This window comes from Hemicordylus capensis, chromosome 4, assembly GCF_027244095.1.
Source record: "Hemicordylus capensis ecotype Gifberg chromosome 4, rHemCap1.1.pri, whole genome shotgun sequence".
In the NCBI taxonomy this organism is placed as follows: domain Eukaryota; kingdom Metazoa; phylum Chordata; class Lepidosauria; order Squamata; family Cordylidae; genus Hemicordylus; species Hemicordylus capensis.
The window spans coordinates 118055428-118081467 of NC_069660.1; the positions used below are offsets into that span (position 1 = coordinate 118055428).

General features: G+C 46.3%; 2 protein-coding genes and 1 long non-coding RNA gene across 5 annotated transcripts in view; 1 reads left to right on the forward strand and 2 right to left on the reverse strand.

Moving 5' to 3' along the window:
• TTLL7 (tubulin tyrosine ligase like 7) overlaps positions 1 to 3202 on the reverse strand; it is a 136459-nt gene extending 133257 nt beyond the window's left edge. Inside the window, exon 1 of the mRNA XM_053243202.1 lies at positions 2912 to 3202. The gene's annotated coding sequence lies outside the window, so the exon portion shown is untranslated. The remainder of the gene's footprint in view (positions 1 to 2911) is intronic.
• Positions 3203 to 5007: 1805 nt separating this feature from the next.
• Positions 5008 to 9993, reverse strand: LOC128322264 (uncharacterized). Its single transcript, XR_008305636.1, has 3 exons — positions 9874 to 9993; positions 5916 to 6023; positions 5008 to 5267 (listed from the first exon to the last, which is right to left on the reverse strand). It is a non-coding gene; the product is annotated as an uncharacterized LOC128322264 (long non-coding RNA).
• A 6721-nt stretch (positions 9994 to 16714) lies between these two features.
• Positions 16715 to 26040, forward strand: part of PRKACB (protein kinase cAMP-activated catalytic subunit beta) — a 120492-nt gene continuing 111166 nt past the window's right edge. The window contains exon 1 of one of the 3 annotated variants that reach the window (XM_053243209.1): positions 16715 to 17155. In XM_053243209.1, the coding sequence (XP_053099184.1) occupies positions 17110 to 17155 (46 nt within the window). In that variant the 5' untranslated portion in view covers positions 16715 to 17109. Of the gene's footprint in view, positions 17156 to 18107; positions 18418 to 19686; positions 19705 to 26040 lie in introns of those variants that run through there. The other 2 variants (XM_053243208.1, XM_053243212.1) reach the window with 2 other exon arrangements.

The window sequence follows — 26040 nt, forward strand, 5'->3', positions numbered from 1 at the left end:
TCTGGGGTTATGCTCCCTGGACCCTTTGCCTCCGCACTGCCTGGGACACTGACAGACCATCTGGGCATGCAATCTGTGTTCCTCTGAGACCATCTGTGAGAAAGGTGGTCTTTCGTAGTCTTCCCCACCACCCACTAGCTAGTCCTCTCACATGACTGCGAGAAAGGGCACATCATTTTTCTTATTATGTATTCATTTTAAAAATTGTTATTTTTCTGTATTTAGGTATATAAGTTAATGGAGTATGTTTTCTCCTTAGCTTTTATCTAATTTCTGATATAAAAATAAATAAAGTTCATGTTAAAAAATAACAATACATTAAATATTATCTGTTTGCATGCATTAAACTATCACTGCCTGGTAAAACTGCCATTATCCCACAGTAGTACTAATGTGAAACACCAGGCCATAGGGAGAAATATGCCTCAGTTTGAGCTCCGTTAAAAGCAGTTTGTTTTGGCCATGGGTTAAAGTGAAAACTGCCATCCATTTTCCTAGTAAATGAGACTAAGTGGAAGAAGGCATTAATAATGTACATGCTTAGCGCATCGATTCTGACTCTGTCTCCAGTAGGTTGTCCCATATTGCATGTCAGGAAGAATTTATTATGGCCTTTAGCTATGTGCATGCATGTTTGTTTCTTACACTATTTTTCTGAAAGGACAATCAGTGGAGCTTATAATAAATCAGGCAAATGTATGCGAGAAATAAAACAGAGACCCAGTGATTTCATTCAGACCAGTTCTGCTTCTGTAAGACAAGCCATACTATACAACTGCTACACAGTTCTGCTGTTTTGTTTCATTTTAAAATAAGATACTGCTCATGAGCCTTTAAAAAGCTTTTAAAAAGTCTTTAAAGAGACACCTGTTCACCCAGGCTTTTAATTAATATTGTTTTAATGGGTTTTAATGTTGTAACTTGTTTTTCAGGGTCTTTTGATTGTTCTGATTGTTTAATTGCTGTTTTATGATGTTTTAATTGTTAATTATTGGATTTTACACTGTTTTATAATTTCTGGTTTAATCATTAACTGATTTTAATGGTTTTGTTTTAAGGTAAACCACCCTGAGCCTTTCTGGAAGGGCGGTATAAAAATAGAATGAATGAGTGAGTGAGTGAGTGAGTGAATTAATTAATTGATTGATTTAAAAAAAAAAAAAACCTAGCCGACCCCGCACAGAGCATCTGTGCAGCGCTTTGGAGCAGGCCGGCTGTTTCCCCCTCCCTCTCCCTCCTGCCCCGGTCTCTCCTCTCTTCCCCTTCCCTCCAGCCCCGTGCTCTCTAGCCCTCCCCTCCCATTCCGCCACACACAGAGAGCCTCATCGGGTGGCCACAAAGGGCCCCGCCGCCCACCCGCCATCGCCGGTTTTTTCTCCTTCCCATCTGCCTGCCGCTGCCGCTGCTTTTCTCTCCCCCCCTCCGCCGCCACTGCTTTTCTCCTCCGCCCACCACTGCTGCTTTTCTCTCCCACCCTCCTCTGCCCACCCTCCCGCCACTGCCGCGGCCACTTTCTTCCTCCTCCCTCCTCACTCGGCCAGGCCTCTCACCAGAACTCTCGCAGAGTGTTGCGAGAGTTCCGCCACCAAATCCTGGACACGCATGCCAGCTAAGAGAATTAATTATATAGATGAGAACAGCCTTAATGCATCTTATTCATTTGTAAACCACTTCAAGTTTTCACCTGTTTGTTTCTTATAAAGCACAAAATATATTGTTGATGCTGTATAAATAATCATAATGGTGACATTTTAAATTTTAATTTATTTCAGTGAAATTAAGCAGGTTTAACTTGCTCTGAATATCTCCTAGTGGTCCAGGGTCTTAAGTTGCATGTTCATCATAAATCACATAAGATAACCTATCTGAATAACAGAATTATATTGCCATGTTTTCTAGTCAGACGGGGTTACCAAAACCCATCAATAGATAAAATGAAATAAATATAATAGATAAAATGAAACTTCTATATTTTGGTCACATTGAAATTTTGGTGTGTACAACTTGGTGTGCACATCCTGGAACATTCAATGCATCTGCAGGAGAGAAGGAGGCACACTCCTTTCATGGCTCCCTGGGTTGATCTTTTCTTACAACAGGAAACAGGCAAATGACCTTCTCTAAGTATGTAGCATGGCTATGCAAAGACACCCTCTGGTTGTGGACCACCAGCAAGTCTCTGCTGCATGAACTATCTTTTTTCATCCCTGTTTAGAAAAGGCAGGTGCCTTAGGTCTGTTACTCTAAGATGTCTCTGGCAATCTGGGGTTACTCAGTGGAGCAAATGTGGACATCAGCAGCCACCCTGATTACTTGTGCAATTATTCTGTCATGGCTGCAGAGCTGCAGGGAACGAAGAGTAGGTGGAAGCAAGTGCCTCCACTTCTGCCCAGCTTCCTGTAAATTCTGACACTGCTGCTGTGAGCAGCAGAGGACTTATGGAAATGTAAAAACCATCTTATTCTTATTTTTTCAGTATAAACCATCTTGACAACTTTTTTGTTGAAAGGTGAGTGAGTGCGTGAGTGCGTCAAGTCGGTGTTGACTCTTAGTGACCACATAGATAGATTCTCTGCAGGATGATTGGTCTTCAACTTTGCCTTTAAGGTCTCTCAGTGTTGCATTCATTACTGTTGTAATTGGGTCCATCCACCTTGCTGCTGGAAAGCCACCTAATGGTGCAGTGGGAAATTAGCAAGCCAGAGGTTGCCGGTTCAAATCCTTGCTGGTACGTTTCCCAGACTATGGGCAAAACCTACATCGGGCAGCAGCAATATAGGAAGATGCTGAAAGGCATCATCTCATACTGCGTGGGAGATGGCAATGGTAAACTCCTCCTGTATTCTACCAAAGACAACCACAGGGCTCTGTGGTTGCCAGAAGTTGACACCGACTCGACGGAACACTTTACCTTGCTGCTGGTCATCCTCTTCTTCTCTTTCCTTCAACTTTTGCCAACATTATGGACTTCTCAAGGGAGCTGGGTCTTTGCATAATGTGACCAAAGTATGATAGCTTGAGCCTGGTCATTTGTGCCTCGAGTGAAAATTCTGGATCGATCTGTTCTATGATCCATTTGTTCGTTTTTCTGGCTGTCCATGGTATCCTCAAAAGTCTTCTCCAACACCCAAGTTCAACAGCGTCAATACTTTTTCTATCTTGCTTCTTCAAAGTCCAGCTTTCACTTCCATAATGTCATGGGGAAAACCACTGTCCGAACCATTCTAATCTTTGTAGGTATAGACACGTCACAGCATCTCAATATCCTTTCCAAAGCCTTCGTTGCAACCGTACCAAGTGCTAGTCTGCGGTGTATTTCTTGACTGCAGGATCCTTTATGGTTGATGGTTGATCCTAAAAGGCAGAAGCTATCCATCACTTCAATGTCTTCATTATCAATTCTGAGGCTGGTTGCTGTACCCATTGTCAATCGAAGGCTTTTCTGTAGTCAATAAAGCACATAGTGACTTCTTTTTAGTATTCTTTGGCTTTCTCAGTTATCCAGCATGCATCGTCATCGTCATGAAAGGTGGCATATTATTATTTTCAGTAGTAGTAGTAAACATAGTGATCGCAGCCAAATAATATATACAATTCTAATTTTCCATGCAAGTTTTAAAATACATGATTCACATCATTTTAATTCATATATTCCTTGTAACAAGCTATTTATGTTTGTTTGTTTGTTTGTTTGTTTGTTTGTTTGTTTGTTTGTTTTAGAGTAAGGCTACAATCCTATGCATGCTCTTTGGGGAGTAAGAGCCATTGAACTTAGTAGCATTTACTTCTGCATTGCACACTGCAAACTTATGACCACTTATGACAGGATAAGTCCCACAGAACACATTGATATTACTTCTGAATAAATATGTGTAGGATTGAGCTGCTAGATATTCCCAAGGAAGGCTGTCAAAATAAGCTCTAAACATGAGATCTCTGGGGAATAGCTGGGTCCCTTAACTGGTGGGAGATTCTTTAGGATGAGTCATTGTTTGGAAGGAAGCTTCCAAAGTCACTCCATTACAGAACTAAAATAATAGAGTTCTAAGGGACCTTGTTACTCAGTGAGGGAAACTGCTACAGCTTTCGTGACTGATGGCCATCAAGGCTCTGTGCCAAAGTGTTAACTATTAGTTCTGCATTGCATACCTGTGCAATGCTTTTTGTTTCACACTAATCTCACTGCATGTCAGACTACCCTGTAATTTTTCTTTTAACAAAAGCATATAGCCACTGAGTCAGGACCAAGAGCTGGGCCCAAGTGTATAGCAGATACTTCCCTTCTATTACTCCATTCTGGTTTAAGACTCCAGTTGGAATGTCTGGATAGGCATCTTCTCCACCATCAAGACCCCCACACTTACACATCCCTGAGATAGGGTCAAAGAATAATATTTGTTCAAAGTTAACAAACAGAGCAGTATGTAAGCAAAGCCACAAAGATATGTCATAAATCCAAAAGTCCCTACCCTCCCAAAATTTATACATCAAGGTAAGTCATTCTTTGATATTACTCACAGGTAATTTAAGCGTGCTGTCTGTTGCCAGAGTTCCTATGCTTGCCCTGCCACAATACAAAAACTGAGAACATTGCAATAAGGCTAGTTCAGCAGATGGTGGCAAGCAGGTCTCCGACATTTGTCTTTGGGTATTCCCAGACAGTGGTTTATTCCAACATGACTACTGATTCTTATGGGCAGTTTTGCAGGAGATCCAGATAACACATCATATAATTTCCTGGCATGATCTCTCTACCAATCTGTGAAATACCATTATATTTTCATTCTACTCAAATTATATACTGAAAATATAACAGTTTGTTTTCATACTGCCAGTCCCCACCCCCCCACCCCCCCCCACACACATGATCACAGCAGCAGAAAATGTTGTGTGAGGAAGAAAAGATGCAGATGGACCATAGCATAAGCTATAGCAGAGCAGTTACTTGCACAGGTGATGGTATACACGAGGGTCGGCTCCAAAGGGCACACCTCCCACATGCCTCCTCACTTCTTCCCCTGAGCATATTTTCAGTTCTCACCACATCCAATTCTCCTCTTTTTAACTGAAGCCAGTTGATTGATATGACAATCTTTTGAATCCTTTTATTATTATTTTTTGATGTTTTTCACAATTACACTCTTCTTTAGCCTTTAGGAAAAGAAGCCTTCTTCAGCTCCCCATATTGCTCTATTTCTCCCTCTTCATCCCTCCAAATGATTGTGGCTCCTGCTCTTTATTCAGTCTTGCTGCCAGAAGAATGCTCTCTAACCAAAATAACATAAAAGGGACATTGGAAACATTGTTTCCCTCTCACTCCTCCAAGATTGTAGAGTTCACAGCAATTTAAATAGTCAAAAATCAAGCCTCAAAGATTCAAGGTGTATGTGCACAAACACCCCACACCCAGGTGCCTGAAATTTGGATGGTATAATTTGGATGGTACAAGGGTCTCCCATGTGCAGGGGCAGATTAAGGTTTTTGCCGCCCATAGGCAAAAAGGCTTTTGCTGCCCTTTCACCTTAAACAAAAAATGTTTGCCTTTTTTATATATGCTAAAAGGGGAGATTTTCTCCTTGTGCGCTCCACCCTTGCTGCAGCCACCACTGCCCACAGAGAGCGGCAGCAAAATTTGAGGAGGGGCAAAATTTGCTGCTCCTTAAATTTTGCTGCTGTAGTCAAATGCCTACTCTCCCTCTTCGTTAATCCACCACTGTCCATGTGTCTGGTTTTCATCCCATTTAGACAAGAAACAAACCAGTAGGGCTATGCATTGTATCAGGCCAGTAATTGGAACCAATGTGATGCAAGACCTATCAGACAATTTCTCATCAATTATGATTTGATGGAAATTGTGTCCAATAAAAATATTCAATTCAATATAATACAATATATTAGTGGGGTGGGGCATTTACCTGAATTCATGAAGCAAGCTTTTTCTAAGGCTGTCTTCTGGGCAGTCACAGTGGCAGCACTTTAAAAGACCTCCTCCCCACCAACCCCGGCAGTTGTAACACAGTGCCCTGAGGAAGGAAGAACATCATGACATTGCATGCTTTCCCTGGTACATTATGGGGGAGAAATGAGTGCTCCCTGAAATAATGTAAACACGGTTTCTTCCATTCCAAGTTCCGCATTCCAAGTTCCGCATGTTGGGGGAAATGATACAGAAATTTGGTAAGTCAAAACTGCTAAACTAGAAGTGCTCAAAAAACAAAATTTAAAACTTAAATAAATAAATTTATTTATTTAACGTATTTAAATACCGCCCAAAACTCAAATCTCTGGGCAGTTTACAGTAAAACACCACAAACTAAAACAAAATTAACACATTAAAGCAATAGTGATGTGCCGTGACTGGTCTGGAGGCCATTCTACAAGCCTCCAGACCGGTCAGGACATGGGTGGTTCAGGGTTCGGATGGACTGGGGTGGGGGTTCCTTTAAGGGCAGGAGGAGGGTGTACTTACCCTCCCGCCACTTTCCCCCCTCCGGCACACCTTTTTTAGTTAGCAATTTGGGTGGCAGGATACCTCCCTGCCGCCCCTTCCCCCGCTCGGCTACAAAAGGCTTCAGGGAGCCTTTTGCGTGTGCGCACGTCACACACACGCATCACGTCTCCATGACGTGCGCACGCGCAGCCACACACATGCGCACGTAGCAGAGACGTGACGCGCATGCGACGTGCACATGCGCAAAAGGCTTCCTGAAGCCTTTTGCAGCCGAGCGGGGGAAGGGGTGGCAGGGAGGTATCCTGCCGCCCCAATTGCTAACTAAAAAAGGCGCGCCAGAGGGGGAAAAGCGGCGGGAGGGTTAAGTACACTCTCCCCCCGCCCTTAAAGGAACCCCCACCCCAGTGCTGGACCACAGCTCTGTGATTCCGTGCACATCACTATAAAGCAATATACAATTTAAAATAATTTTTAGATCTATAAATTAATTAAAAGTCTGGGTGAACAGATGTGTCTTAACCACCTTTTAAAAAGTTATCAGAGATGAGGAGGCTCTTATTTCGACAAGGAGTGCATTCCAAAGTCTTGGGGCAGCAATGGAGAAGGCCCATCCCTGAGTAGCCACCAGACGAGCTGGTGGCAACTGCAGATAGACCTCCCCAGATGATGTCAATCGGCAGCAAGACTCATAATGAAGAAGGTATTCTCTTAAATGCCCTGGACCTAAGCTGTTTAGGGCTGTCTAGGTTATAACCAGCACTTTGTATTTTGCCTAAAAACATACTGGTAGCCAGTGAGTTCTTTTAGTATCAGTGTAAGTATCAGTGTAATAAATTAAACATCTAGGAACAAGGAGGGACCCCAACCTGCAATGTTTTCCAATATCCTACACCAATAATAGTGGGATTTGCTAGAGCAAGAACTGCTAGATTTGATACCTGTAGCAGATTAAACCTTTGTCTCAGAGCAAGCTCATGTGAGGGAAAGAGAGTGCTGAATCATCCCTGCTGAGCTGCCTGACTAGAATTTTCCTAAAACTGTCCTGTAATTAGCGGTAGGTTCAAAAGGCTGCCACCAAGCACTCTAAAACTTTCAGAGACCCAGACCAGTGGATTGGGTGCTATAATCCAAGGTCCCTCTGGGCAAATACAAAAAGAAAACCTTCCACGTGTAAACTTACATGGGATGAGAAAACTGATAGCTGCTGAACATTTGAGGACATGATTGCACCAGAGAAGTACCCCTTCAGCCACCTCTTTCCCTGAGTTAAGAAGCAACTTGGAGAGGCTTGTAAAAAGAAAAGACTTTAAAAAACAGATTTATTCAAGTACCACAGACTGCTTCTGTCTGAGGCTTTCTAGCTTTCTTAGCTACAGTTAAGAATACTTAGTAGATTACAAATATAGGTTGCCTTGGGCACATTTAAATGTTTATAGAGTATTTTGCAATGCCCTCGGTAGTAAGGGCATAGGCTAGTGTTTCTTATTTCAATTACATTGCAGGTGACTATAATAAAACGGTATCAGGAATATGCAAAACACACACCAAAGAAATAGAAATTCTAACACAAAGTCTGACTAAACATCACAGTTTTTAGAAAGAGTGTTAAATAGTGGCTTTTTACGCAGGCTTTTACATGATGGTCTCTTCTGCTGTTGCTTTGTATTTTGTATGATTATATTGTCTTTGTATTTTAAATATTTTTAGTCAAATCTATGTTTTTATATTTTAGCTTAATATTTTAGTTGTAATTTTTCTAGTTTTGTTTTAATTTTTCTATGTGAACTGCCTTGAGATTGTTTTAATGAAAAATGGTATATAAATTTAACAATAAAATAAATAAATAAATTTTCCCTAGACTAAACTTACCAAAGCCAAAGCCCAGGTTTCCTTTCCTTGAACTCACTAAACTCCAGAGGAGAATTCAAGCTTCTTGCCAGGGGCAGAGCCAGCATTGGGTGAATGAGTTCAAAGAACCCAAGCCGCCACCCCCAGTGGTCATGCCTCATGGCCCCAGGCACGCCCCACACATCTGACATCAGACACGGAGGGTGTTATTTCACTCCCAAATAGGGCCACATTTGGGATCAGCCTGCACTACGTTGGCAGCGCAGCTGGTATGGCTCTCCCTGACTTTAAAGGCAGGGAGAGTGGCTCTGGACCGCACTGCCCAATGCAGTGTGGGCCAATCTCCCTTCCAAATGGGGCCATGTGGCCCCATTTGGGAGGGAGACCATGTCCCCACATCTGATGTCAGACACGGGGGCATCTGATGTCAGATGCGGGGGGGCTGGGGGCGGCAGCGGTGGACAAACATGGGCCGCTGCCAGTCTCCCTTCATGCCTCCTTCCTGCCCTCCTATCTTTCAAGTATTCACAGATTCATTTTCCTGCAGCCATCCTCCATGGCCACATGTCCTTCTCTAACAACAAAGACCTTCCCTTCTGGTTCCTAGAATTCCCCGCAACTGCTCACTAGGCCCCTGGTGTACCTGGTGTACTGACTGGCTGCCCTGGAGTTCACCAGCATGTCAGTCAAGACAAGGGTTCACTCCCTGTTAACTCTTTGGGGGGGGGGTGGCTGATCACTACAATACCCTTTGACTCTTCTTGCAGTTCCTTACACAAGCATACAGAAACTTGCACAAATCAATTCCCCATTCAGTGGTCCTTTTTCTGCTGTGGTACTCTTTTCTTCGCCTCATGGCACATACACTTTATATTTATTTATTTATTATTTAGAAAATTTAGATAGCCTGACTTCCATAGACTCGAGGTAGTTTACATAAATTAAAAGAACTAAGAGAAAAAAGGGGAAACAGACAGACACACACACATTAAGAACTAAAAGCCTGGCAAAATAAATAAGTTTTCAAAAGCTTCTTAAAGGACAGAAGGGAGGTGGCATTACGGATCTCAGGAGGCAGGGTGTTCCATAAGGAGGGGGCTGCAATAGAGAAGGCCCTCACACTTTCTCTAAAAATACCACCTTTTCTCCTAAAGGTTTATATGAAAAGGTTAAGGGATCAATTTTTTAAAAAATTTAATCAACAAAATGACACACACACAGAGTTGGGGAATCATCTGAGGGCTCAGGGCCCTTCTGCAAGAAGAGCAGGGACTCGGCAAAGGACTTTGGATAGGATATGTCTCTTTTTGATGGAACAAGACTGTTTCTTTCCCAAAAATATCATGGTTCTCCTCTCGTACCCCCTTTTAAAGCACTGCTGTGGATTGAAAAAACTGGCACAAAGTGTTTTAAAAACAAAAAAATAGAAGTGGGAGGGAAGAGAGAGCAGAAGGTCGTTAAAGTAACACAACTGACTTATTTTCTTTTTAGGACTGGTAAGGATAATGAGCAAGAATAACATGGTAAAAGTGTTCTCAGGTGGGATGTGAGGCAGCATGTTATTGGTAACTGACCTTCCGATGTGTCACCACTAATGCAGAAAATCACTCCTCCTCAGATCCTGTTGCAATATGATGCATCTACCATATTGTACAGCTGTTCCATTTAGAATTTTCCAGTTGGATATTCTGCCTATGAAAATAAATGAGTATTTTATGGGGACAGCAGAAAATACCCATGAGACAGCAACTACATAATGTGGTTGTCCCATTTAGATGTCCTCTAAAATGCCTGTCAGCAGTGAGTATTTAATATAAGCTGCCACCAGGAAGCATCCATTGGTTGGTTTAAGTGGAACTGAGCTGAGATGAATGAACTAATTGGGGACACCCTGAGGAGAACATGACATATTACATGCAAAATGTAATTAATCCCTTTTTTGTTTGTTTTTAGTGAAAAGCAGCAGTAGATGATAGTTTTGAGTGACAGAACAGTGGTGTGGAGCTATTTAACCCATTTCCCAGCAAATCATTTATCAGTGCATTACCCTTCTCAGGTGTTTTCCTCCCATAAATGTAGCAGGCCTTTTAAAATTTACCGTGCCATTGCTGTAATATCTAAAGGGCACTTCACTGACATTAGTGAATCTTACTTCCAAGTAAACATAGCTGCAGGTGGAGTGTGCAGCTATTTGGAAAGGATAGAGCCTTTACAAATATGGCATTAATGCCTTGAACCATATTCTAGATGGCAGGTGACTCATGGATAAAGACGGCAGTTCTGACATTGAACCAGGACATGTAGCTCAACCCTAAGAACAAAACCTTTCTCAATGAGAGAAAAAGAGGAAAAGTTAACTCTGAAGATACCAAGGGTTTTTTTAATGACAATAGCACAATATTTAATATTAGAACTAAAATGAATATAAAAACCACATTTTTGTGAACATGTAGAAAGCTTAAATTTTCAAATATATATCTCACATCCTACCTTTCTCTTTGAATTACTTGCATCAGCAAACTCACTCAGATCTGAACACCCAGAGATACCCTGGCTTCATAATATTCACAGTGTTATGTAGCAAAAAGATATAATTGTCAGTGTGACCACAATATAATATATATTTTTTTATTCACTCAGAACACTTTGTTCTCATGAACAGCTTCCCTTTGTTTCCTCCCCTGCCAGCATCCTACTGACCATCCATCCAATGGAGAAGCCAGAGGGCGAGTTCGGCTTCAGTGGCACTTTGCAGGGCCATGTGAGCATGGAGAGGTGGGCCTGAAAGGTGCAGCTTCCTTCCTTCATGAGGTGGTGGTGGCAGTGAGAAGTTAGGAGTTAGCTAACTAACTTTATTCAGTCGCCCCTGGTGAGTAAAAGACACCTTTTAAATTGGCAAATCTCTTCTATTTATTATGGGGAGAGCAACTGGCTCTATCCAATACCAGCACAGCAGTCCTTTAGCGGCTGATGCTGGTGTTACCTTGCGTTTCATGTCAAATTGTGGACCCTCTGGGGACAGGGAAACAGCGGTTTATTTATTTTTCTTTGCAAACCACTTAAAAACCTTCTGTTAAAAAAGAGGTATATAAATGTTTGCAGTCGTGGAAAACGGCAAGCGGGTGGGGAGACCGTGTGCACACCAGCATGTGAAGAGGCTGGCTCAGTAGCTGGCTGCCCGGCTGCCCTGTCTTGAGTAGTGATGTGCACGGAACCAGGGACTGCCAGTTCAAAGTTGGTGGTGGTGGGATAGTTTTAAGGACCTAGGATGGTGCTCTTACCCCCCCCCCCAATGTTTCTCCCACTGGCGGCATGTCTAAAAACAGTCCCACAGGGCAGCAGCGTACCTCCTTGCCGTCCCAGTGTACGTCGGTGCACACAGGGGCATAGCTAGGGCAGAGGGGGCCCGTGTTCATCCCTTTCTCTGGCCGCCCCCCAGAATGAGGGAGATAATGAAGAAAATAGGGAGGAGTGGAGCTAGAGGGCCCTCAGGAGCTGGGGGCCCATGTTCTTTTAACCCTTTCGCTCAATTATAGCTACGCCCCTGGGTGCACATGCAGGGGCCTTGAGAACTAGGGATATGCACAAACCTGTTTGGAGGCCCTTTTACGGGCCTCCTAACAGGTTCGAATGCTGATGGTTCAACCGGTTCAAAGGCAATGGGTACTTTTAATGGTGAGGGAGGGTGCTCTTACCCCTCCCACCTTTCCCCCGCCGGCACTACACTTCAAAAGAGCCTGACAGGGCGGCAGTGTACTTCCCTGCCACCCCGTTGCCTCATCAAACTGGGAGTGACAGGAAGTACCCAGCCCGCATACGCACATTGTGCGCCCCTGACGTGCACATGAGCAAGCATGATGTGCCTGCGTGCACGCCCGTGTGCTCATGTGTCGGGTACTTCCTGTCACTTCCAGTCTGACAAGGCAATGGGGCAGCTGCCCTGCTGGACCCTTTTGAAGTGTAGTACTGGTGGGGGAAATGCGGCAGGAGGGGTGAGAGCACCCTCTCCCTAAAGGTTGTTTTCCCCTAAAGGATTTCCCCACCCCCCACCTTCAAGCTGCCTCGGTGCACATCCCTATTGAGAACTCTGCATCTAGGTAGCATACTGAGCAGCCCTACAGCTCACCTGGTGATTTTAGCTTCGCGGTGGTGAGCTGTATTTATTCTAAAATTATCCAGTTTTTATCAAAACATGCATATATAATATCAATAAACATATTCAGATTTTATGCAAAGTGGAGACCCTTTGGACACTTTTTGTGTGTGAAAAGCGTCCTCTATTTCCACTTTTTTTGGTGATGGATATCAACCTTTTTCACCATCTGGACCTGGGAACCCTAGCACACAATGAACTATGTAGAAATGGCAATATACACATTAACTATTTGCATCTGAAACACACAATCCAGTCAAACAAACAAATCTGTCTGAGCTGGTGGGAGGGACTAAATTAGCCTTCAGCACAAATTATTTATCAGTTTAATGCACTTTTTAATCATGCTTTTGTCCTCACCATCACAAGGTTGAGTTGTATTTGGGTCAACTCCACTCTTCTAATGTGTGCTTAAAGATGCACACATGGAATTCAAATGTTACTTCACATATACCAGATCATACTCTTGCATGTGCACGATGTTAATTAATCTGGAAATGAATGTCTTTGAGATTCCAAAGAATTTAGAATCATGAAGAAAGATTATAATCCCTAATGCAGCCATAAAGATAAAATGCTGCCAACCACTGCAATCCTATAAAGTTACTAAGGAGTAAATATAAACAAATAATAAGGTGTAAGATTGCAATATAAACCCTTCTGGTTACAATTGTAGCAAAGAAGGAAAATTATGACAGTGTATTTACTGTAAATTTCCAAAATGAAAAGTGAGTGGGTTTAAGTTGGTCAAGAAGTCATACTTTGGAGCTGCATTCCTAAACACACTAAGAGCCCCTCTTCTCACAACCAGTGTGAGAAGATGCGTTGTCCTGGCCCCTGGAAATGCACTAGGCTTGTGCCCGAAACGTTTCGGAGGCCACTATGAAGGCCTCCGAAACGTTTTGGCGCTGGGGGCAGTTTCGGTGCCGAAACGCCGATGGGGGTAGCACTTTAAGGGCGTGGGAGGGTGTACTCACCCCTCCCGCCGCATTTTCCCTGCCGGTGCGCTATTGTTTGTAAGCCCCTAGGGGCAGCAGCGTTCCTCCCTGCCGCCCCATTTCCCCTGTCGGCCGGAAGTGGCCAGAAGTTGCGAGCGTGTGCGCGCGCCCTTCTGCCATGTGCGCGCGCACGCATGACGGGCGCACACACGCTCACGACTTCCGGCCGACAGAAAACGGGGCGGCAGGGAGGAACGCTGCTGCCCCGAGGGGCTTACAAACAACAGCGTGCCAGCGGGGGAAATGCGGCGGGAGGGGTGAGTACACCCTCCCCCACCCTTAAAGTGCTACCCCCGTCGGCACCGAAGATTTTCGTGCACATTCCTATAATGCACCCCGCAAGTGCACGGTGCATCATGGGGATCTCCCTTCCCCGGGCTCCCCACAGTCTGGCAGCTATGGCTGCCACATGACCACAAAAATGGGGTTAAAGGAGCGCTCGTGCCCTTAACTTTATTTATTTATTTATTTGATTTCTATACCGTCCCTCCGAAATGGCTCAAAGCGGTTAAAAGGGGTATTTTAAAGCGTGACTCCACAAGCAGGATTGCTGCCGTGGTGCCGCTGGGATTGAACCCGATCCCGGCGGTTCATACATGCATGCAAAACTGGGCTGGGCTCCCTTAGGCTGTTTTTGCATGTGCGTGTGAATAGCCTCCAACTCTAATTCAACTTAGTGGAATTTGCTTCTGAATAAACATTAGATCCCACTGAGACCTAAAATAAAACCCTGCTCTCTAATCTAGGATTATTTGAAAGCAAGAAGCTATGGTTACTGAGCAATTGAAGAAATGCACTCTACATATACTCAGATGCTTGCATTTTCTAAATTAATAAAATAAAATAACAAACAAAGAGACAATTAATTAATTAATTAATATTGTGTCATTTTAAGCTAGGTTCTGGACCCTGGCTTAAGCCAAGCTGGGTTTAGGCAAGAATTTAAAACTGCATTACCTCTGTAGTATGCAGCCCAGCCATAGCCCATTTACTCACAAGTTCCACATACAATGGGGCTTACTCCAAAATAAGGCTACAAGCCTATGCATACCAATATTCTCTTTTTAAGAGAACATCTTGTTCGTTATGAACCCCACCGCCCATTGAGATCATCAGGAGAGGTCCGTCTGCATTTGCCACCAGCTCATCTGGTGCCTACTCAGGGACCGGCCTTCTCCGTTGCTGCCCCAGGGCTTTGGAATGCACTCCCTAGTGAAATAAGAGCCTCCCCATCTCTGACATCTTTTTAAAAGTCTCTAATGACACATTTCTTAACCCAGACTTTCAACTGATATTGTTTTGATTGTTTTAATGTTGTTTTTAGAATATTGTTTTAAAATTTTAAATTGTGTTTTAAATTTCTTGCTTTTAAATTTGTTGTTGTTGTTTTAATTAATGTTTTACTTTTCATCTTGTTGTAAACCGCCCAGAGACGTAAGTTTTGGGCGGTGTAAAAACATGATAAATAAATAAATAAATATTTATTTATTTGGGAGTAACTCCCATTGAACTCAGTAGGACTTGTTTGTTAACATGCCTTGCTGGTACATGTGTGCTGCCAACAGTCTATGTGCATTTACTTGGTTGGGAGTAATTGCCAGTACCTTTATGAGATTATTCTCAAGTAAATGTGCATAAGAAGAGCTACTTTACAGAATAATCCTAAGCATGTTTACTCTGAAGTAAGCCCCATGTGTTCTACATTTACTCAGAAATATGTCCCACTGTTCAATGGGATTTACTCCCAGGTGTCAACCCTCAAGGGGTTGATCCCTGGAGTTGGAATCAATTTCAAGGTGACTATTGAAAGCAATCCTTGACATTTTAACAGCTTGATACTGTCAAAAATATCGAGGGAATCCATCTTCAGGCACAGTGGCACTCTTTGGACTGGACTTCCGGGCGGAGGTCCAGCACCCTGCAGGCCTGGTGGGGGGGGCTCCAAATGCTGAGCGGGCCACTAATTTGAGTGGCAGGATTGTCCATGGAAAATGTGGTATCTCTCTGTAAGTCAGTGGGAAGTATCTTCTTCAGAATATCTTCTATTTTAAAAAGAGTGTTTCCAGCTTTCCCTGAGCATGTTCTGGTATAAAAAATAATGCATTGCAGCTTATTTATTGGCAGCTCAGGAGCAGTAGGGCTCAGAGGGATTACTATAATAGGGCAAGGGAAGACAGTTGTCTGGGGGCCCACTGCCTTGGGAGGCCCTCAGAAGCAAGTCACATGACTGATTCCCCCAGCCACACACCCGCCCAGGCTTCCTTCAGTTGTATTCCTCCTCCGAAATTGATGTGAGTGTTAAGACCTGGAGCTACCAGAACAGCATGTCTTTCTCTAGTACCATGAAATGACTTGCATCGTCCACAATTTACAAGACCTTTTAAAAATAATTTAGGATGATGTTCTATTGTGGCACATAGGTCATATATGTGTGTGTGCGTGTGTGTGTGTGTGTTTGTTTGTTTATTTATTTATTTATTTATTCATTTATTTATTTTACTATTCTACTGTTCTTTTTACTATGAGAGAGCCAGTGTGGTGTAGTGGTTAGAGTGCTGGACTAGGACCGGGATGACCCAAGTTCAAATCCCCATTCAGTCATAAGACTTGCTGGGTGACTCTGGGCCAGTCACTTTTCTCTCAGCCTAACCTACTTCACAGGGTTGTTGTGAGGAGAAACTCAAGTATGTAGTGCACCACTCTGGGCTCCTTGGAGGAAAAGTGGGATATAAATGTAAAAATAAATAAATAAAATGCTTTTTGTTACCACTATTCAGCCTCATTTAAGATTTCTTCATGAGCTGAGCTTCAGTGAGGGGGGCATTTTAAAATCTTGTCTCTGAGCCCACTCCAACCTTACTATGCCCCTGGTAGGGCCCCTCCAAAAGGCCTTTAGATCCAGGTTCCAAAATTACCTAGGTGCACCTCTGTTCAGGAATATTTGAGGGGAACAATCTTCAGACTATTCAGTCTGCCACACTATGCCAGGTAAGTGTGCATAGAACTGTAGCTTTGCAGCGCTACGCCTGCTTTTATTCTGAAGTGTCCCGCACTGTCTTCAATGGAGTTTACACTCAGGTAACGCACGCATGGGATTCTCAACCCGTATTGAACTAACGGTAGGTGGCAGCTACTCTGGGTTAATTAACTCAGAGCAAGAGTAGCTGTCCTCTTAGGCGTATGTGGCGTGGCAGGGTGTTCTTCGGGGGGCGTTCTCTGGGTCAAAAGGAGTCAGTTTCGCATGGAGACAAGGAAAGCATGTATGGTAGTTGACTCTCTTGAGGCGGTCAAGAGCCAGGCGGGACCAGGCCGAGTCAGAGAAGACTTTGCACAAGTGAAGTTGCCGCCGCAAAGAAAGACGACCCAGCCGAGGAGGAGGTGCCTCAGCGGTCGTCATTTCCGCCGTGTGTGAGCTGGGGAGGGAACGAGGGGGACAGGCGAGTGAGCAAGAGCGCTCCTCTCCCGCCTGGAGACCCGCAGCTGAGAGAAGGAGGAGCGGGTGGTGGGGGAGACAAGACAGAAAGGGTGAGCGCAGAGGGCAGCGACACCGGTCCCGCCGCCCAGCCCAGCACGAGACGCACTTGGGATTCCCGCCCTTCCCCGCTGGACGGACGGACAGACGGAGCAACCCGATCTCCCCCGCTCGCCCTGGCCAGGCCATGGGGAACGCAGCCACCGCCAAGAAGGGCAACGAGATCGAGAGCGGTGAGTGGAGAAGGGAGTCCGCGAGCGCGAGCCAGGGCGCGGGGAGGGCGACCCGTCGGCTGGCGGTGGGGAAGGGGAGGGAAGACGGGCCGGCCTCCTGCCCCCCCACCCCCCGCTCCGCGCCGGTGCACCGGGACGGCCAGTGGCAGGCCCTGCGGCCTAGCCTGGCGAGCTGCGGCAGTAACAGTCTCCCCCCCGCCCCCGCTTGCCCGGTGCAGGCCCGGTAGCCCGAGGCTGTGCCTGGCCGAGCGTCCGCCGGCCCCTGTCAGCTCTGTGGGCCTGCTCTGTGCGGGGGAACTGCTGCAACTCTCTCCCGCTCCGGGGCTTATAAGTAAGCGGGTTAACCGGCCTCCGGCAGACTCGGGGCAGCTGCAGAGGGGACGCTGAAGCTCACTTGTCCCCACAAGCCTAACTGTGTCCCTTACGAGCGTTGCGCTATTTCCAGCCCTTTTCCTCAACCTGTTTTCGCAGGTGCGTCTTTTTCTACGGTCAGGTTGTCCCACTGGAGGAGGGGATGAATTAAAGCCGCTGGACCCCACTGCTTCCCAGCTTCCCCGTTGTTGTTGTTGTTGTTGCTGTTGTTGTTGTTTCTTCCCATACTCTCAAGGACCTTGAGGAAGAATCTTTATTTCACAGTCGTGGTGTCAAGGCAAAGCATGGAGAAGAGAACTGCATAAATGATGCAAACTCTGCTGTGCTTTGTTTGGTACATCGGTGTGTCTTTCTCCCCCACCCCCATGTATGTGGCGTGGCAGGGTGTTCTTTGGGGGGCGTTCTCTGGGTCAAAAGGAGTCAGTTTCGCATGGAGACAAGGAAAGCATGTACGGTAGTTGACTCTCTTGAGGCAGTCAAGAGCCAGGCGGGACCAGGCCAAGTCGGAGAAGGCTTTGCACAAGTGAAGTCGCCGCCGCAAAGAAAGACGACCCAGCCGAGGAGGAGGTGCCTCAGCGGTCGTCATTTCCGCCGTGTGTGAGCTGGGGAGGGAACAAGGGGGACAGGCGAGCGAGCAAGAGCGCTCCTCTCCCGCCTGGAGACCCGCAGCTGAGAGAAGGAGGACCGGGTGGTGGGGGAGATGAGACAGAAAGGGTGAGCGCAGAGGGCAGCGACGCCGGTCCCGCCGCCCAGCCCAGCGCGAGACGCACTTGGGATTCCCGCCCTTCCCCACTGGACGCACGGACGGAGCGACCCGATCTCCCCCGCTCGCCCCGGCCAGGCCATGGGGAACGCAGCCACCGCCAAGAAGGGCAACGAGATCGAGAGCGGTGAGTGGAGGAGGGAGTCCGCGAGCGCGTCGGGGAGGGCGACCCGTCGGCCAGCGGTGGGGAAGGGGAGGGAAGACGGGCCGGCCTCCTGCCCCCCCACCCCCCACTCCGCGCCGGTGCACCGGGACGGCCAGTGGCAGGCCCTGCGGCCTAGCCTGGCGAGCTGCGGCAGTAACTGTCTCCCCCCCGCCCCCGCTTGCCCGGTGCAGGCCCGGTAGCCCGAGGCTGTGCCTGGCCGAGCGTCAGCTGGCCCCTGTCAGCTCTGTGGGCCTCCTCTGTGCGGGGGAACTGCTGCAACTCTCTCCCGCTCCGGGGCTTATAAGTAAGCGGGTTAACCGGCCTCCGGCAGACTCAGGGCAGCTGCAGAGGGGACGCTGAAGCTCACTTGTCCCCACAAGCCTAACTGTGTCCCTTACGAGCATTGCGCTGTTTCCAGCCCTTTTCCTCAACCTGTTTTCGCAGGTGCGTCTTTTTCTACGGTCAGGTTGTCCCACTGGAGGAGGGGATGAATTAAAGCCGCTGGACCCCACTGCTTCCCAGCTTCCCCGTTGTTGTTGTTGTTGTTGTTGTTGTTGTTTCTTCCCATACTCTCAAGGACCTTGAGGAAGAATCTTTATTTCACAGTCGTGGTGTCAAGGCAAAGCATGGAGAAGAGAACTGCATAAATGATGCAAACTCTGCTGTGCTTTGTTTGGTACATCGGTGTGTCTTTCTCCCCCACCCCAACCACCATAGTGCCACAGAAAACTCCCTAATCTCATTACGATTTCTGCTGCTTTTGTGGAAACGGTTATTTCCAGCTTCTGGGCAAAAAAAGAAAGGGGAAAAAACTTTCTCCAGCGTGTCAGTGTCTTGAAAGAGTGTATAAAGTGTTTTGTGTCTTCATCAATTGGGTATTCAGAGCTAACTCTTTTCTGGTGATAGAGACATTGTAACACTAGTAGACAAATTGAAGTGTGTATGTTTTAGCAAACTCTGTGAGGCTGGTATCCACTTAACTTATTGGAGATACTTTGTATGTTGTAAGATATTTAATCTTCTATCTATCTCTTCTATATATATATCTATATGATTCTCTAAGGCGTACTCATGGCTAATCCTGTGTGTGACAACTCTCACGATAGTCTGCGAGCAGAAGCACTGTGGTGATTGGGCAGTGGAGATTCCATAGGCAGATAGAGGGGAGGAGCCTGTGATGGTTAAGGTCAGTTGGAATGCAACTGTCACTGGTCAGAAGATGTTGATTGTAGAGAAGAGGAATCTCTTTATCACACACATACATACATAGTAGGTAGGTCTCTCTGGAGAGAGGGGTTGTGAGGGAGGAAAGGGCCCCTTCAGGAGGAGGCTTCCATTGTGTGAATTAGATGTGGGAACAAGATCTGTTAACTCGCGGGCAGGGGGAAGAAAGACAGGAGGGAAGAGTAAAGGGAGGAGAAGAGAGAAATAAGGAAGGGTGAGGGATGGGCCCAAGCCTGTCAGTGGCCTGAGGGGTACAAGTGGCCAAGGCGGTGTCTGTTGACAGCAAGGAAGGGCCTAGTCAACCACTGCTGCTGTTTGGGGCTACCGAGGCCATTGGCAGAGGCAGGCAGGCAAGGGATGGGCCCAGGCCTGTCAGCAGCCTGAGGAAAAGGAGCAGCCATGGCGATGGTGGCAGTGAGGAAGGGCCTGGTCAACCACTGCTGCTATTGCTCATGTGGGGAGGAGCTGGAGCGGGGCTCAGGTGAGGGTATGGAGGTCTCTGGGAATAGGGGGCTGCAGCTTGGCCAATAGGCGCCAGCAACGCTGCAGCTGCGACCAAGAGGGGTGAGGGGGATGGAAGCAACCAGATGGAGGAGGAGCAGGAGTGCAGCTCAGGTGAGGGTGGAGAGATCTTTGAGGTGAGGGGGGCTGTGGCAGGGTGTGAGGGGAGCAATCGAGTACTAGCGCTCAAATGCTCTGCATGGGTTAAGCTAGTCAATATTTCTGTAAGTTTGGACTGGTCTGACTTCTGCCTAGCAGAAACTAGCATATCCAATGTTCTTCTGTATTGAGGAAATTAACTTATAAAAACAAAAAAAAAATTGCTGTTGTGGAGTTTTATGATTTTTTAAATACGTAAACCAGGAGTACTGCAGTAATAGACAAATGTTTACTTCACTAAATAGGTTGTTATGGTTTCAGGAAAGCATAGGCTTTATCATTCTGAGGCAACTACATATTATCTGATCAAGTGTAATAACTTTTGGGGGGGCTGATTAAAGTAGGAAAAGCTTGCTAATTCTAAACAAATTAAATCTAGAGAATGGTAGAGGTTTAATCTCTAACTTAACAATGCTTGATTTCAGTGGCTTTCAGGCTGCATACACCAGACAGCAGTATCTCCAATGGATGATTTAGAGTTCTAATGCTATTCAGAAATGAAGCGGGGAGAAAATACATCAAGGGGAAACTACTGAAACAAGCATTATGGAGATAGTATGCTACAGTCTCCTTTAGAGAGTAGGCCATCATGCTAATGAGCCAACAGCAAGAGTGGTCATCAGCACAGTTTTTATGTATCTTGGCTGGTAACTAGCATGCTTAAACAGTATTTGCCTGATGTTAGGAAAAACCCTTGGAGTGTCCTGCATTCTGAGAGGAGTAACTCCCCATAGGGTCCCAATTTAACCTTTCTTTCCTATCGTGTTAACTTCATGCTCTGCATAGAGTGTTGGTCTCCAGTGAGCTGTGGTGCAGCAGCAGACCATTCACTTGAAGCCAAGAGCCTCTCAGTGTACAGCAGCACGCTCTGGTTGAAGCCCCTGTGTACAGCACCATGCACAGTTGGAAGTGACCTGAATGTTAAGGGATACTGTTCACAAAAGGTACAGAAGGTACTTGGCTTTAGGGGAATGCTTGCCGTATGTATGGGACAATTGCGAGCACAATTGTATGTGGAGGAGTTATGCATCTCTTTTCAATATGCTGGAGTTCTAGAGAAGATTGTTCCTCATCCTGCTATCTGTGCATACTCTACTCTCGTGAAACTTCTTCAGCATGTGTTTTAACTTATTCTTGATTGTATTATGTATCATAATACAAAGAGCCCCTGGTGGCGCAGTGGTAAAACTGCCGCCCTGTAACCAGAAGGTTACAAGTTCGATCCTGACCAGGGGCTCAAGGTTGACTCAGCCTTCCATCCTTCCGAGGTCAGTAAAATGAGTACCCAGAATGTTGGGGGCAATATGCTAAATCATTGTAAACCACTTAGAGAGCTCTGGCTATAGAGCGGTATATAAATGTAAGTGCTATTGCTATTGCTATTGCTATCATGATGCTCCTCTAACAGTAAACTGAAATTGTGGGTACAATAAATATGTCAGAGCTGTTCTCACAATATATAACTGCAATCTCTGTAGCAGCTCGCTGCTGCTACAGGTATCAAATATTTACAGTTAGGGTATCAAATGAGTTTCATGACTTTGACTGATCTTAGACTGCTGTCATGGCACTAATAGCTATGACAGGAGTGCTCAACTTAAGCCCTCCTGCAGATGTGGGCCTACAACTCCCATCACCCCTGGCTGTTGGCCACTGTAGCTGGGAAATATGGGAGTTGTATCCTAAAACAGCTGGAGGACCAAAACTGAGCAAAAATGATGTGCTTCAGAAGTTATATAGTTCACATGCCAGGTGCTTGTGATTGGCTTTCCTTTGTTGTCTCTTCTGGAATTGTTTTGGGAGGCAAAAAAGAGGCAATGGCTGGCAGTACAGTGTGCAGTGTCTCAAGAAAGGAGGACTCAGAACACCCTCCCTGGAACTGGGGATGGGTTGTGGATGGCAGAGTTGAGGATAGGGATGTGCCTGGTCCGGAACAGTCCGGACCGGCACCGAAGGGGGGCCTTTCTTTTAGGGCAGGGAGGGCTTACTTACCCCTCCCGCCTCTTTGCCCCCTCCAGCGCCCGTATTTTACTGTGTAATTGGGGCGCTGAAAACCAGCCCCCCCCCGCGAGCGGATTAGGGCCAAAAGTAAACTACTGCTGCCGTCGCCCGCCCTCCCTCCCAGCCGCCCACCCGAGTCCTCACTACATGTTTTTCCAAAAAAGAGAGGAGCTCGTGAACAGAGCTCCTCTCTTGGCAAAGTCTCGGCCCCAACTGGGGCCTTGGGCGTGCGCGCGCTGCAAAGGACGCCTGGGAGTTCCGCCGGAGGCCCGGTCTACCCGCCGGCAGGGGATGAGGCCGGGTAGACCGGGGCTCCAGCGGAACTCCCAGGCTCCTTTGCGGCGCGCGCACGCCCAAGGCCCCAGTTGGGGCTGAGACTTTGCCGAGAGAGGAGCTCTGTTCGGGAGCTCCTCTCTTTTTTGGAAAAACGTGGTGAGGACTCGGGTGGGCGGCTGGGAGGGAGGGAGGGCAGGCGATGGCGGCAGTAGTTTACTTTTGGCCCTAATCCGCTCGCGGGGGGGCGGCGGGGGCAGCTGGTTTTCAGCGCCCTAATTACACAGTAAAATACGGGCGCTGGAGGGGACAAAGAGGCGGGAGGGGTAAGTAAGCCCTCCCCGCCCTTAAAGGAAGACCCCCCACCCGGACCCGGACCAGCCAGGTCCGAACCGGTCCGGACAGTTCGGAGGCCTTTAGAATGGTCTCCAGACCGGTTCGGACACACCCCTAGTTGAGGAAACTGGGAAGAAAATATTGAACTGCTGCAGGGCTGTGGGGTTCAACAACATAAAGTGTGTGTTTTTACATCCTTTGTTCCATAGGCTGTCCCCTGCCAAGTGATGCAGTATCTGCAAATTGTTAAATTATAGAGTCTTGTAGGACTATTCACCCTAGTTAAATGATCTCACTGAAGATATATAAATCTTGTATGCTAGCACAGGACTTCAAAAGTAAGTTTTGTAGACTGTTGTGACGGTGGTGGGGAGGGGAATCAGTGAATGCTTTTGAGGGAACCAGATAGACAACGATGTCCTTGATATAGTAATGTACTTCTGCTGAAAACCATGGCTGTATATGCCAAGACCATACTGTAGTGTGTGAAAGACAAAGGGTGATCATAGTTCTACTGTTATAAATATAAACAGTAGAACTATGATCACCCTTTGTCTTGATACTTTGATACTTTTTACTGTGATTATCAGTGTAGATGTAGGCAATATAATTACCATATGTGGTAGCAAAATGGAGGCTATCTAAACATATCTCCTTATGTATTGCTGATGGTTTTAACCACCAGTAGTGCATTTATTATGGGTTTAGAACAGGGGTGAACAACTTATGTCCTCCTGCAGATATTGGACTACAACTCCTATCATCCCTGACTATTGGGCATTGTGACTGGGAATGATGGGATTTCTGGTACAGCAACAGCTGGGGGACAACATTGTGCAGTGCTGCTTTAGAACAAATAGTGGTGGTGATATAGAAAGATGAAATGCTAACCCTTTATATTTTGGATAGGAATGCAAACCTGGATGTGTGTGCTATGCTATATTATTATTATTTATTCAGTTTATATACCACCCTTCCAAGAAGGCTCAGGGTGCCATCTTGGAAGATGGCTCAATTAAAACAAAAATTATAAAACAATATACAACAATAATTAACAATTAAAACATCATAAAACAGCAATTAAACAAACACAACAATTAAAAAAAAACCACCCTGGAAACCAGGTTACAACATTAAAACCAATTACAACTATTTAAAAACTCTGGAAGGCCAGGCCAAACAGATAGATTTTAAGGGCTCTCCTGAAGGCCAGTAAAGTATTCAAATTGCAGATTTCTGCTGGGAGTGCATTCCACAGTCCAGGAACAGCTACAGAGAAGGCCGGCCTCTGAGTTGCCACCAGACAAACCGGTGGCAACTGGAGACAAACCTCCTCAGATGACCTTAATGTGTGGTGGGGATCATGCAGAAGAAGGCGCTCTCTAAGATAACTCGGACCTAAGCCATTCACGGCTTTAAAGGTTATGACCAGCACTTCGTATCTTGCCTGGAAACATATTGGCAGCCAGTGTAACTATTTCAAAACAGGCATAATATGTTCTCTCCGGGTTGTCTCAGAGACCAATCTGGCTGCCGCATTCTGAAGTTTCCGAACTACATACAAAGGCAGCCCCACGCATTGCAGTAGTCAAGCCAGGAGGTTGCCAGCTGATGCACCACTGTTTTGAGGTCTTCCTCTTCAAGTAATGGGTGCAGCTGTCGAATCAGCCGGAGCTGATAGAAAGCACTCCTGGCCATGGCCTCCACCTGAGATACCAGGGTGAGGCCTGGGTCCGGGAGCATTCTCAAGCTGTGCACATGCACCTTCTAGGGAATGTAACCCCATCCAGCACAGGAAGAACCAACTCACCCCTCAGATTCTGAGCCCCCACAATGAGCACCTCCTTCTTCCTTGGATTCAGCTTCAATTTGTTATCCCTCATCCAGCCCATTGCTGCCTGTAGGCAGGCATTTTGAGAATGAGTGCCATTTCCTGAAGATGAAAAGGAGAAGTAGATTTGGGTGTCATCAGCATACTGATAACACCCAGCAGCAAACCCCCTGATGACCTCATCCAGCAGTTTCATGTAGATATTGAAAAACATTAGTGACAGAATGGAGCCCTGAGGGACTCCATATAACAGCTCATGTTTTGAGGAGCAACTGTCACCAAGCTGGAATCTACCCAAGAGACAGGAGAGGAACCACTGCAAAGCAGTGCCCCCTATCCCCAACTCCCCCAGGTGATCCAGAAGGATACCATGGTCAATGTTATCGAACACTGCTGAGAGATCCAGAAGAACCAGCAGAGTCACACTCACTCTGTCGATTCTCTGGTAAAGGTCATCCATCATGCCAACCAAGGTTGTCTCAACTCCATAGCCAGCTCTAAAGCCAGTTTGAAATGGGTCTGGATACTCAGTTTCCTCCAAGTCTGCCTGGAGTTGGTTAGCCACCACTCTCTCAATCACCTTGCCCAACCATGGGAGATTGGGGACTGGACCATAATTATCCATCACTGTGGGATCTAGGAAAGGCTTCTTAAGAAGAGGTCTAACCATTGCCTCCTTCAGACAAGGAGGCACCCTACCCTCCCTCAGTGATGCATTTATGATATTAACTAGGCCACCTCCAACTATCTCCCTTCTAGACAGAAGCAGCCAAGCCGGGCAAGGATCCAGAGAACATGTGGTAGGCCTCACCGCCCCAAGCAGCTTGTCCACATCCTCAGGAGTCACAGATTGAAACTGATCCAATCTAATCAGTTTTAGATCCCTCAGCAGTAGCAAGAGGGATCGCTTTATACCTCCTCCATAGACCTTGCAGAAATAGTGGAGTCCAAGTTGGCCTGAATACACGAAATAGTGTTCACGAAGAACCCATCAAAAGCATCATAGCAGAATGACCCCAGGGACTGATTTGAAGCAGAAGGAGCAGAGACTAAACTCCTTACAACCTGGGATAGCTCTGCTGAGCGTGAACCTGTAGCCGCAATGCATGCAGACCAAAATCTCTTTTTCACTGCACGCACTGCCACCGCATAAGTCTTCAAATGGGTCACATGCTGCATCCTGACAGATTCGAACCGAGTTCTCCTCCACTTGCACTCTAGTCGCCTACCCAACCGCTTCAGCCCCCACAACTCCTCAGTATACCAAGGGGCCATTCTTG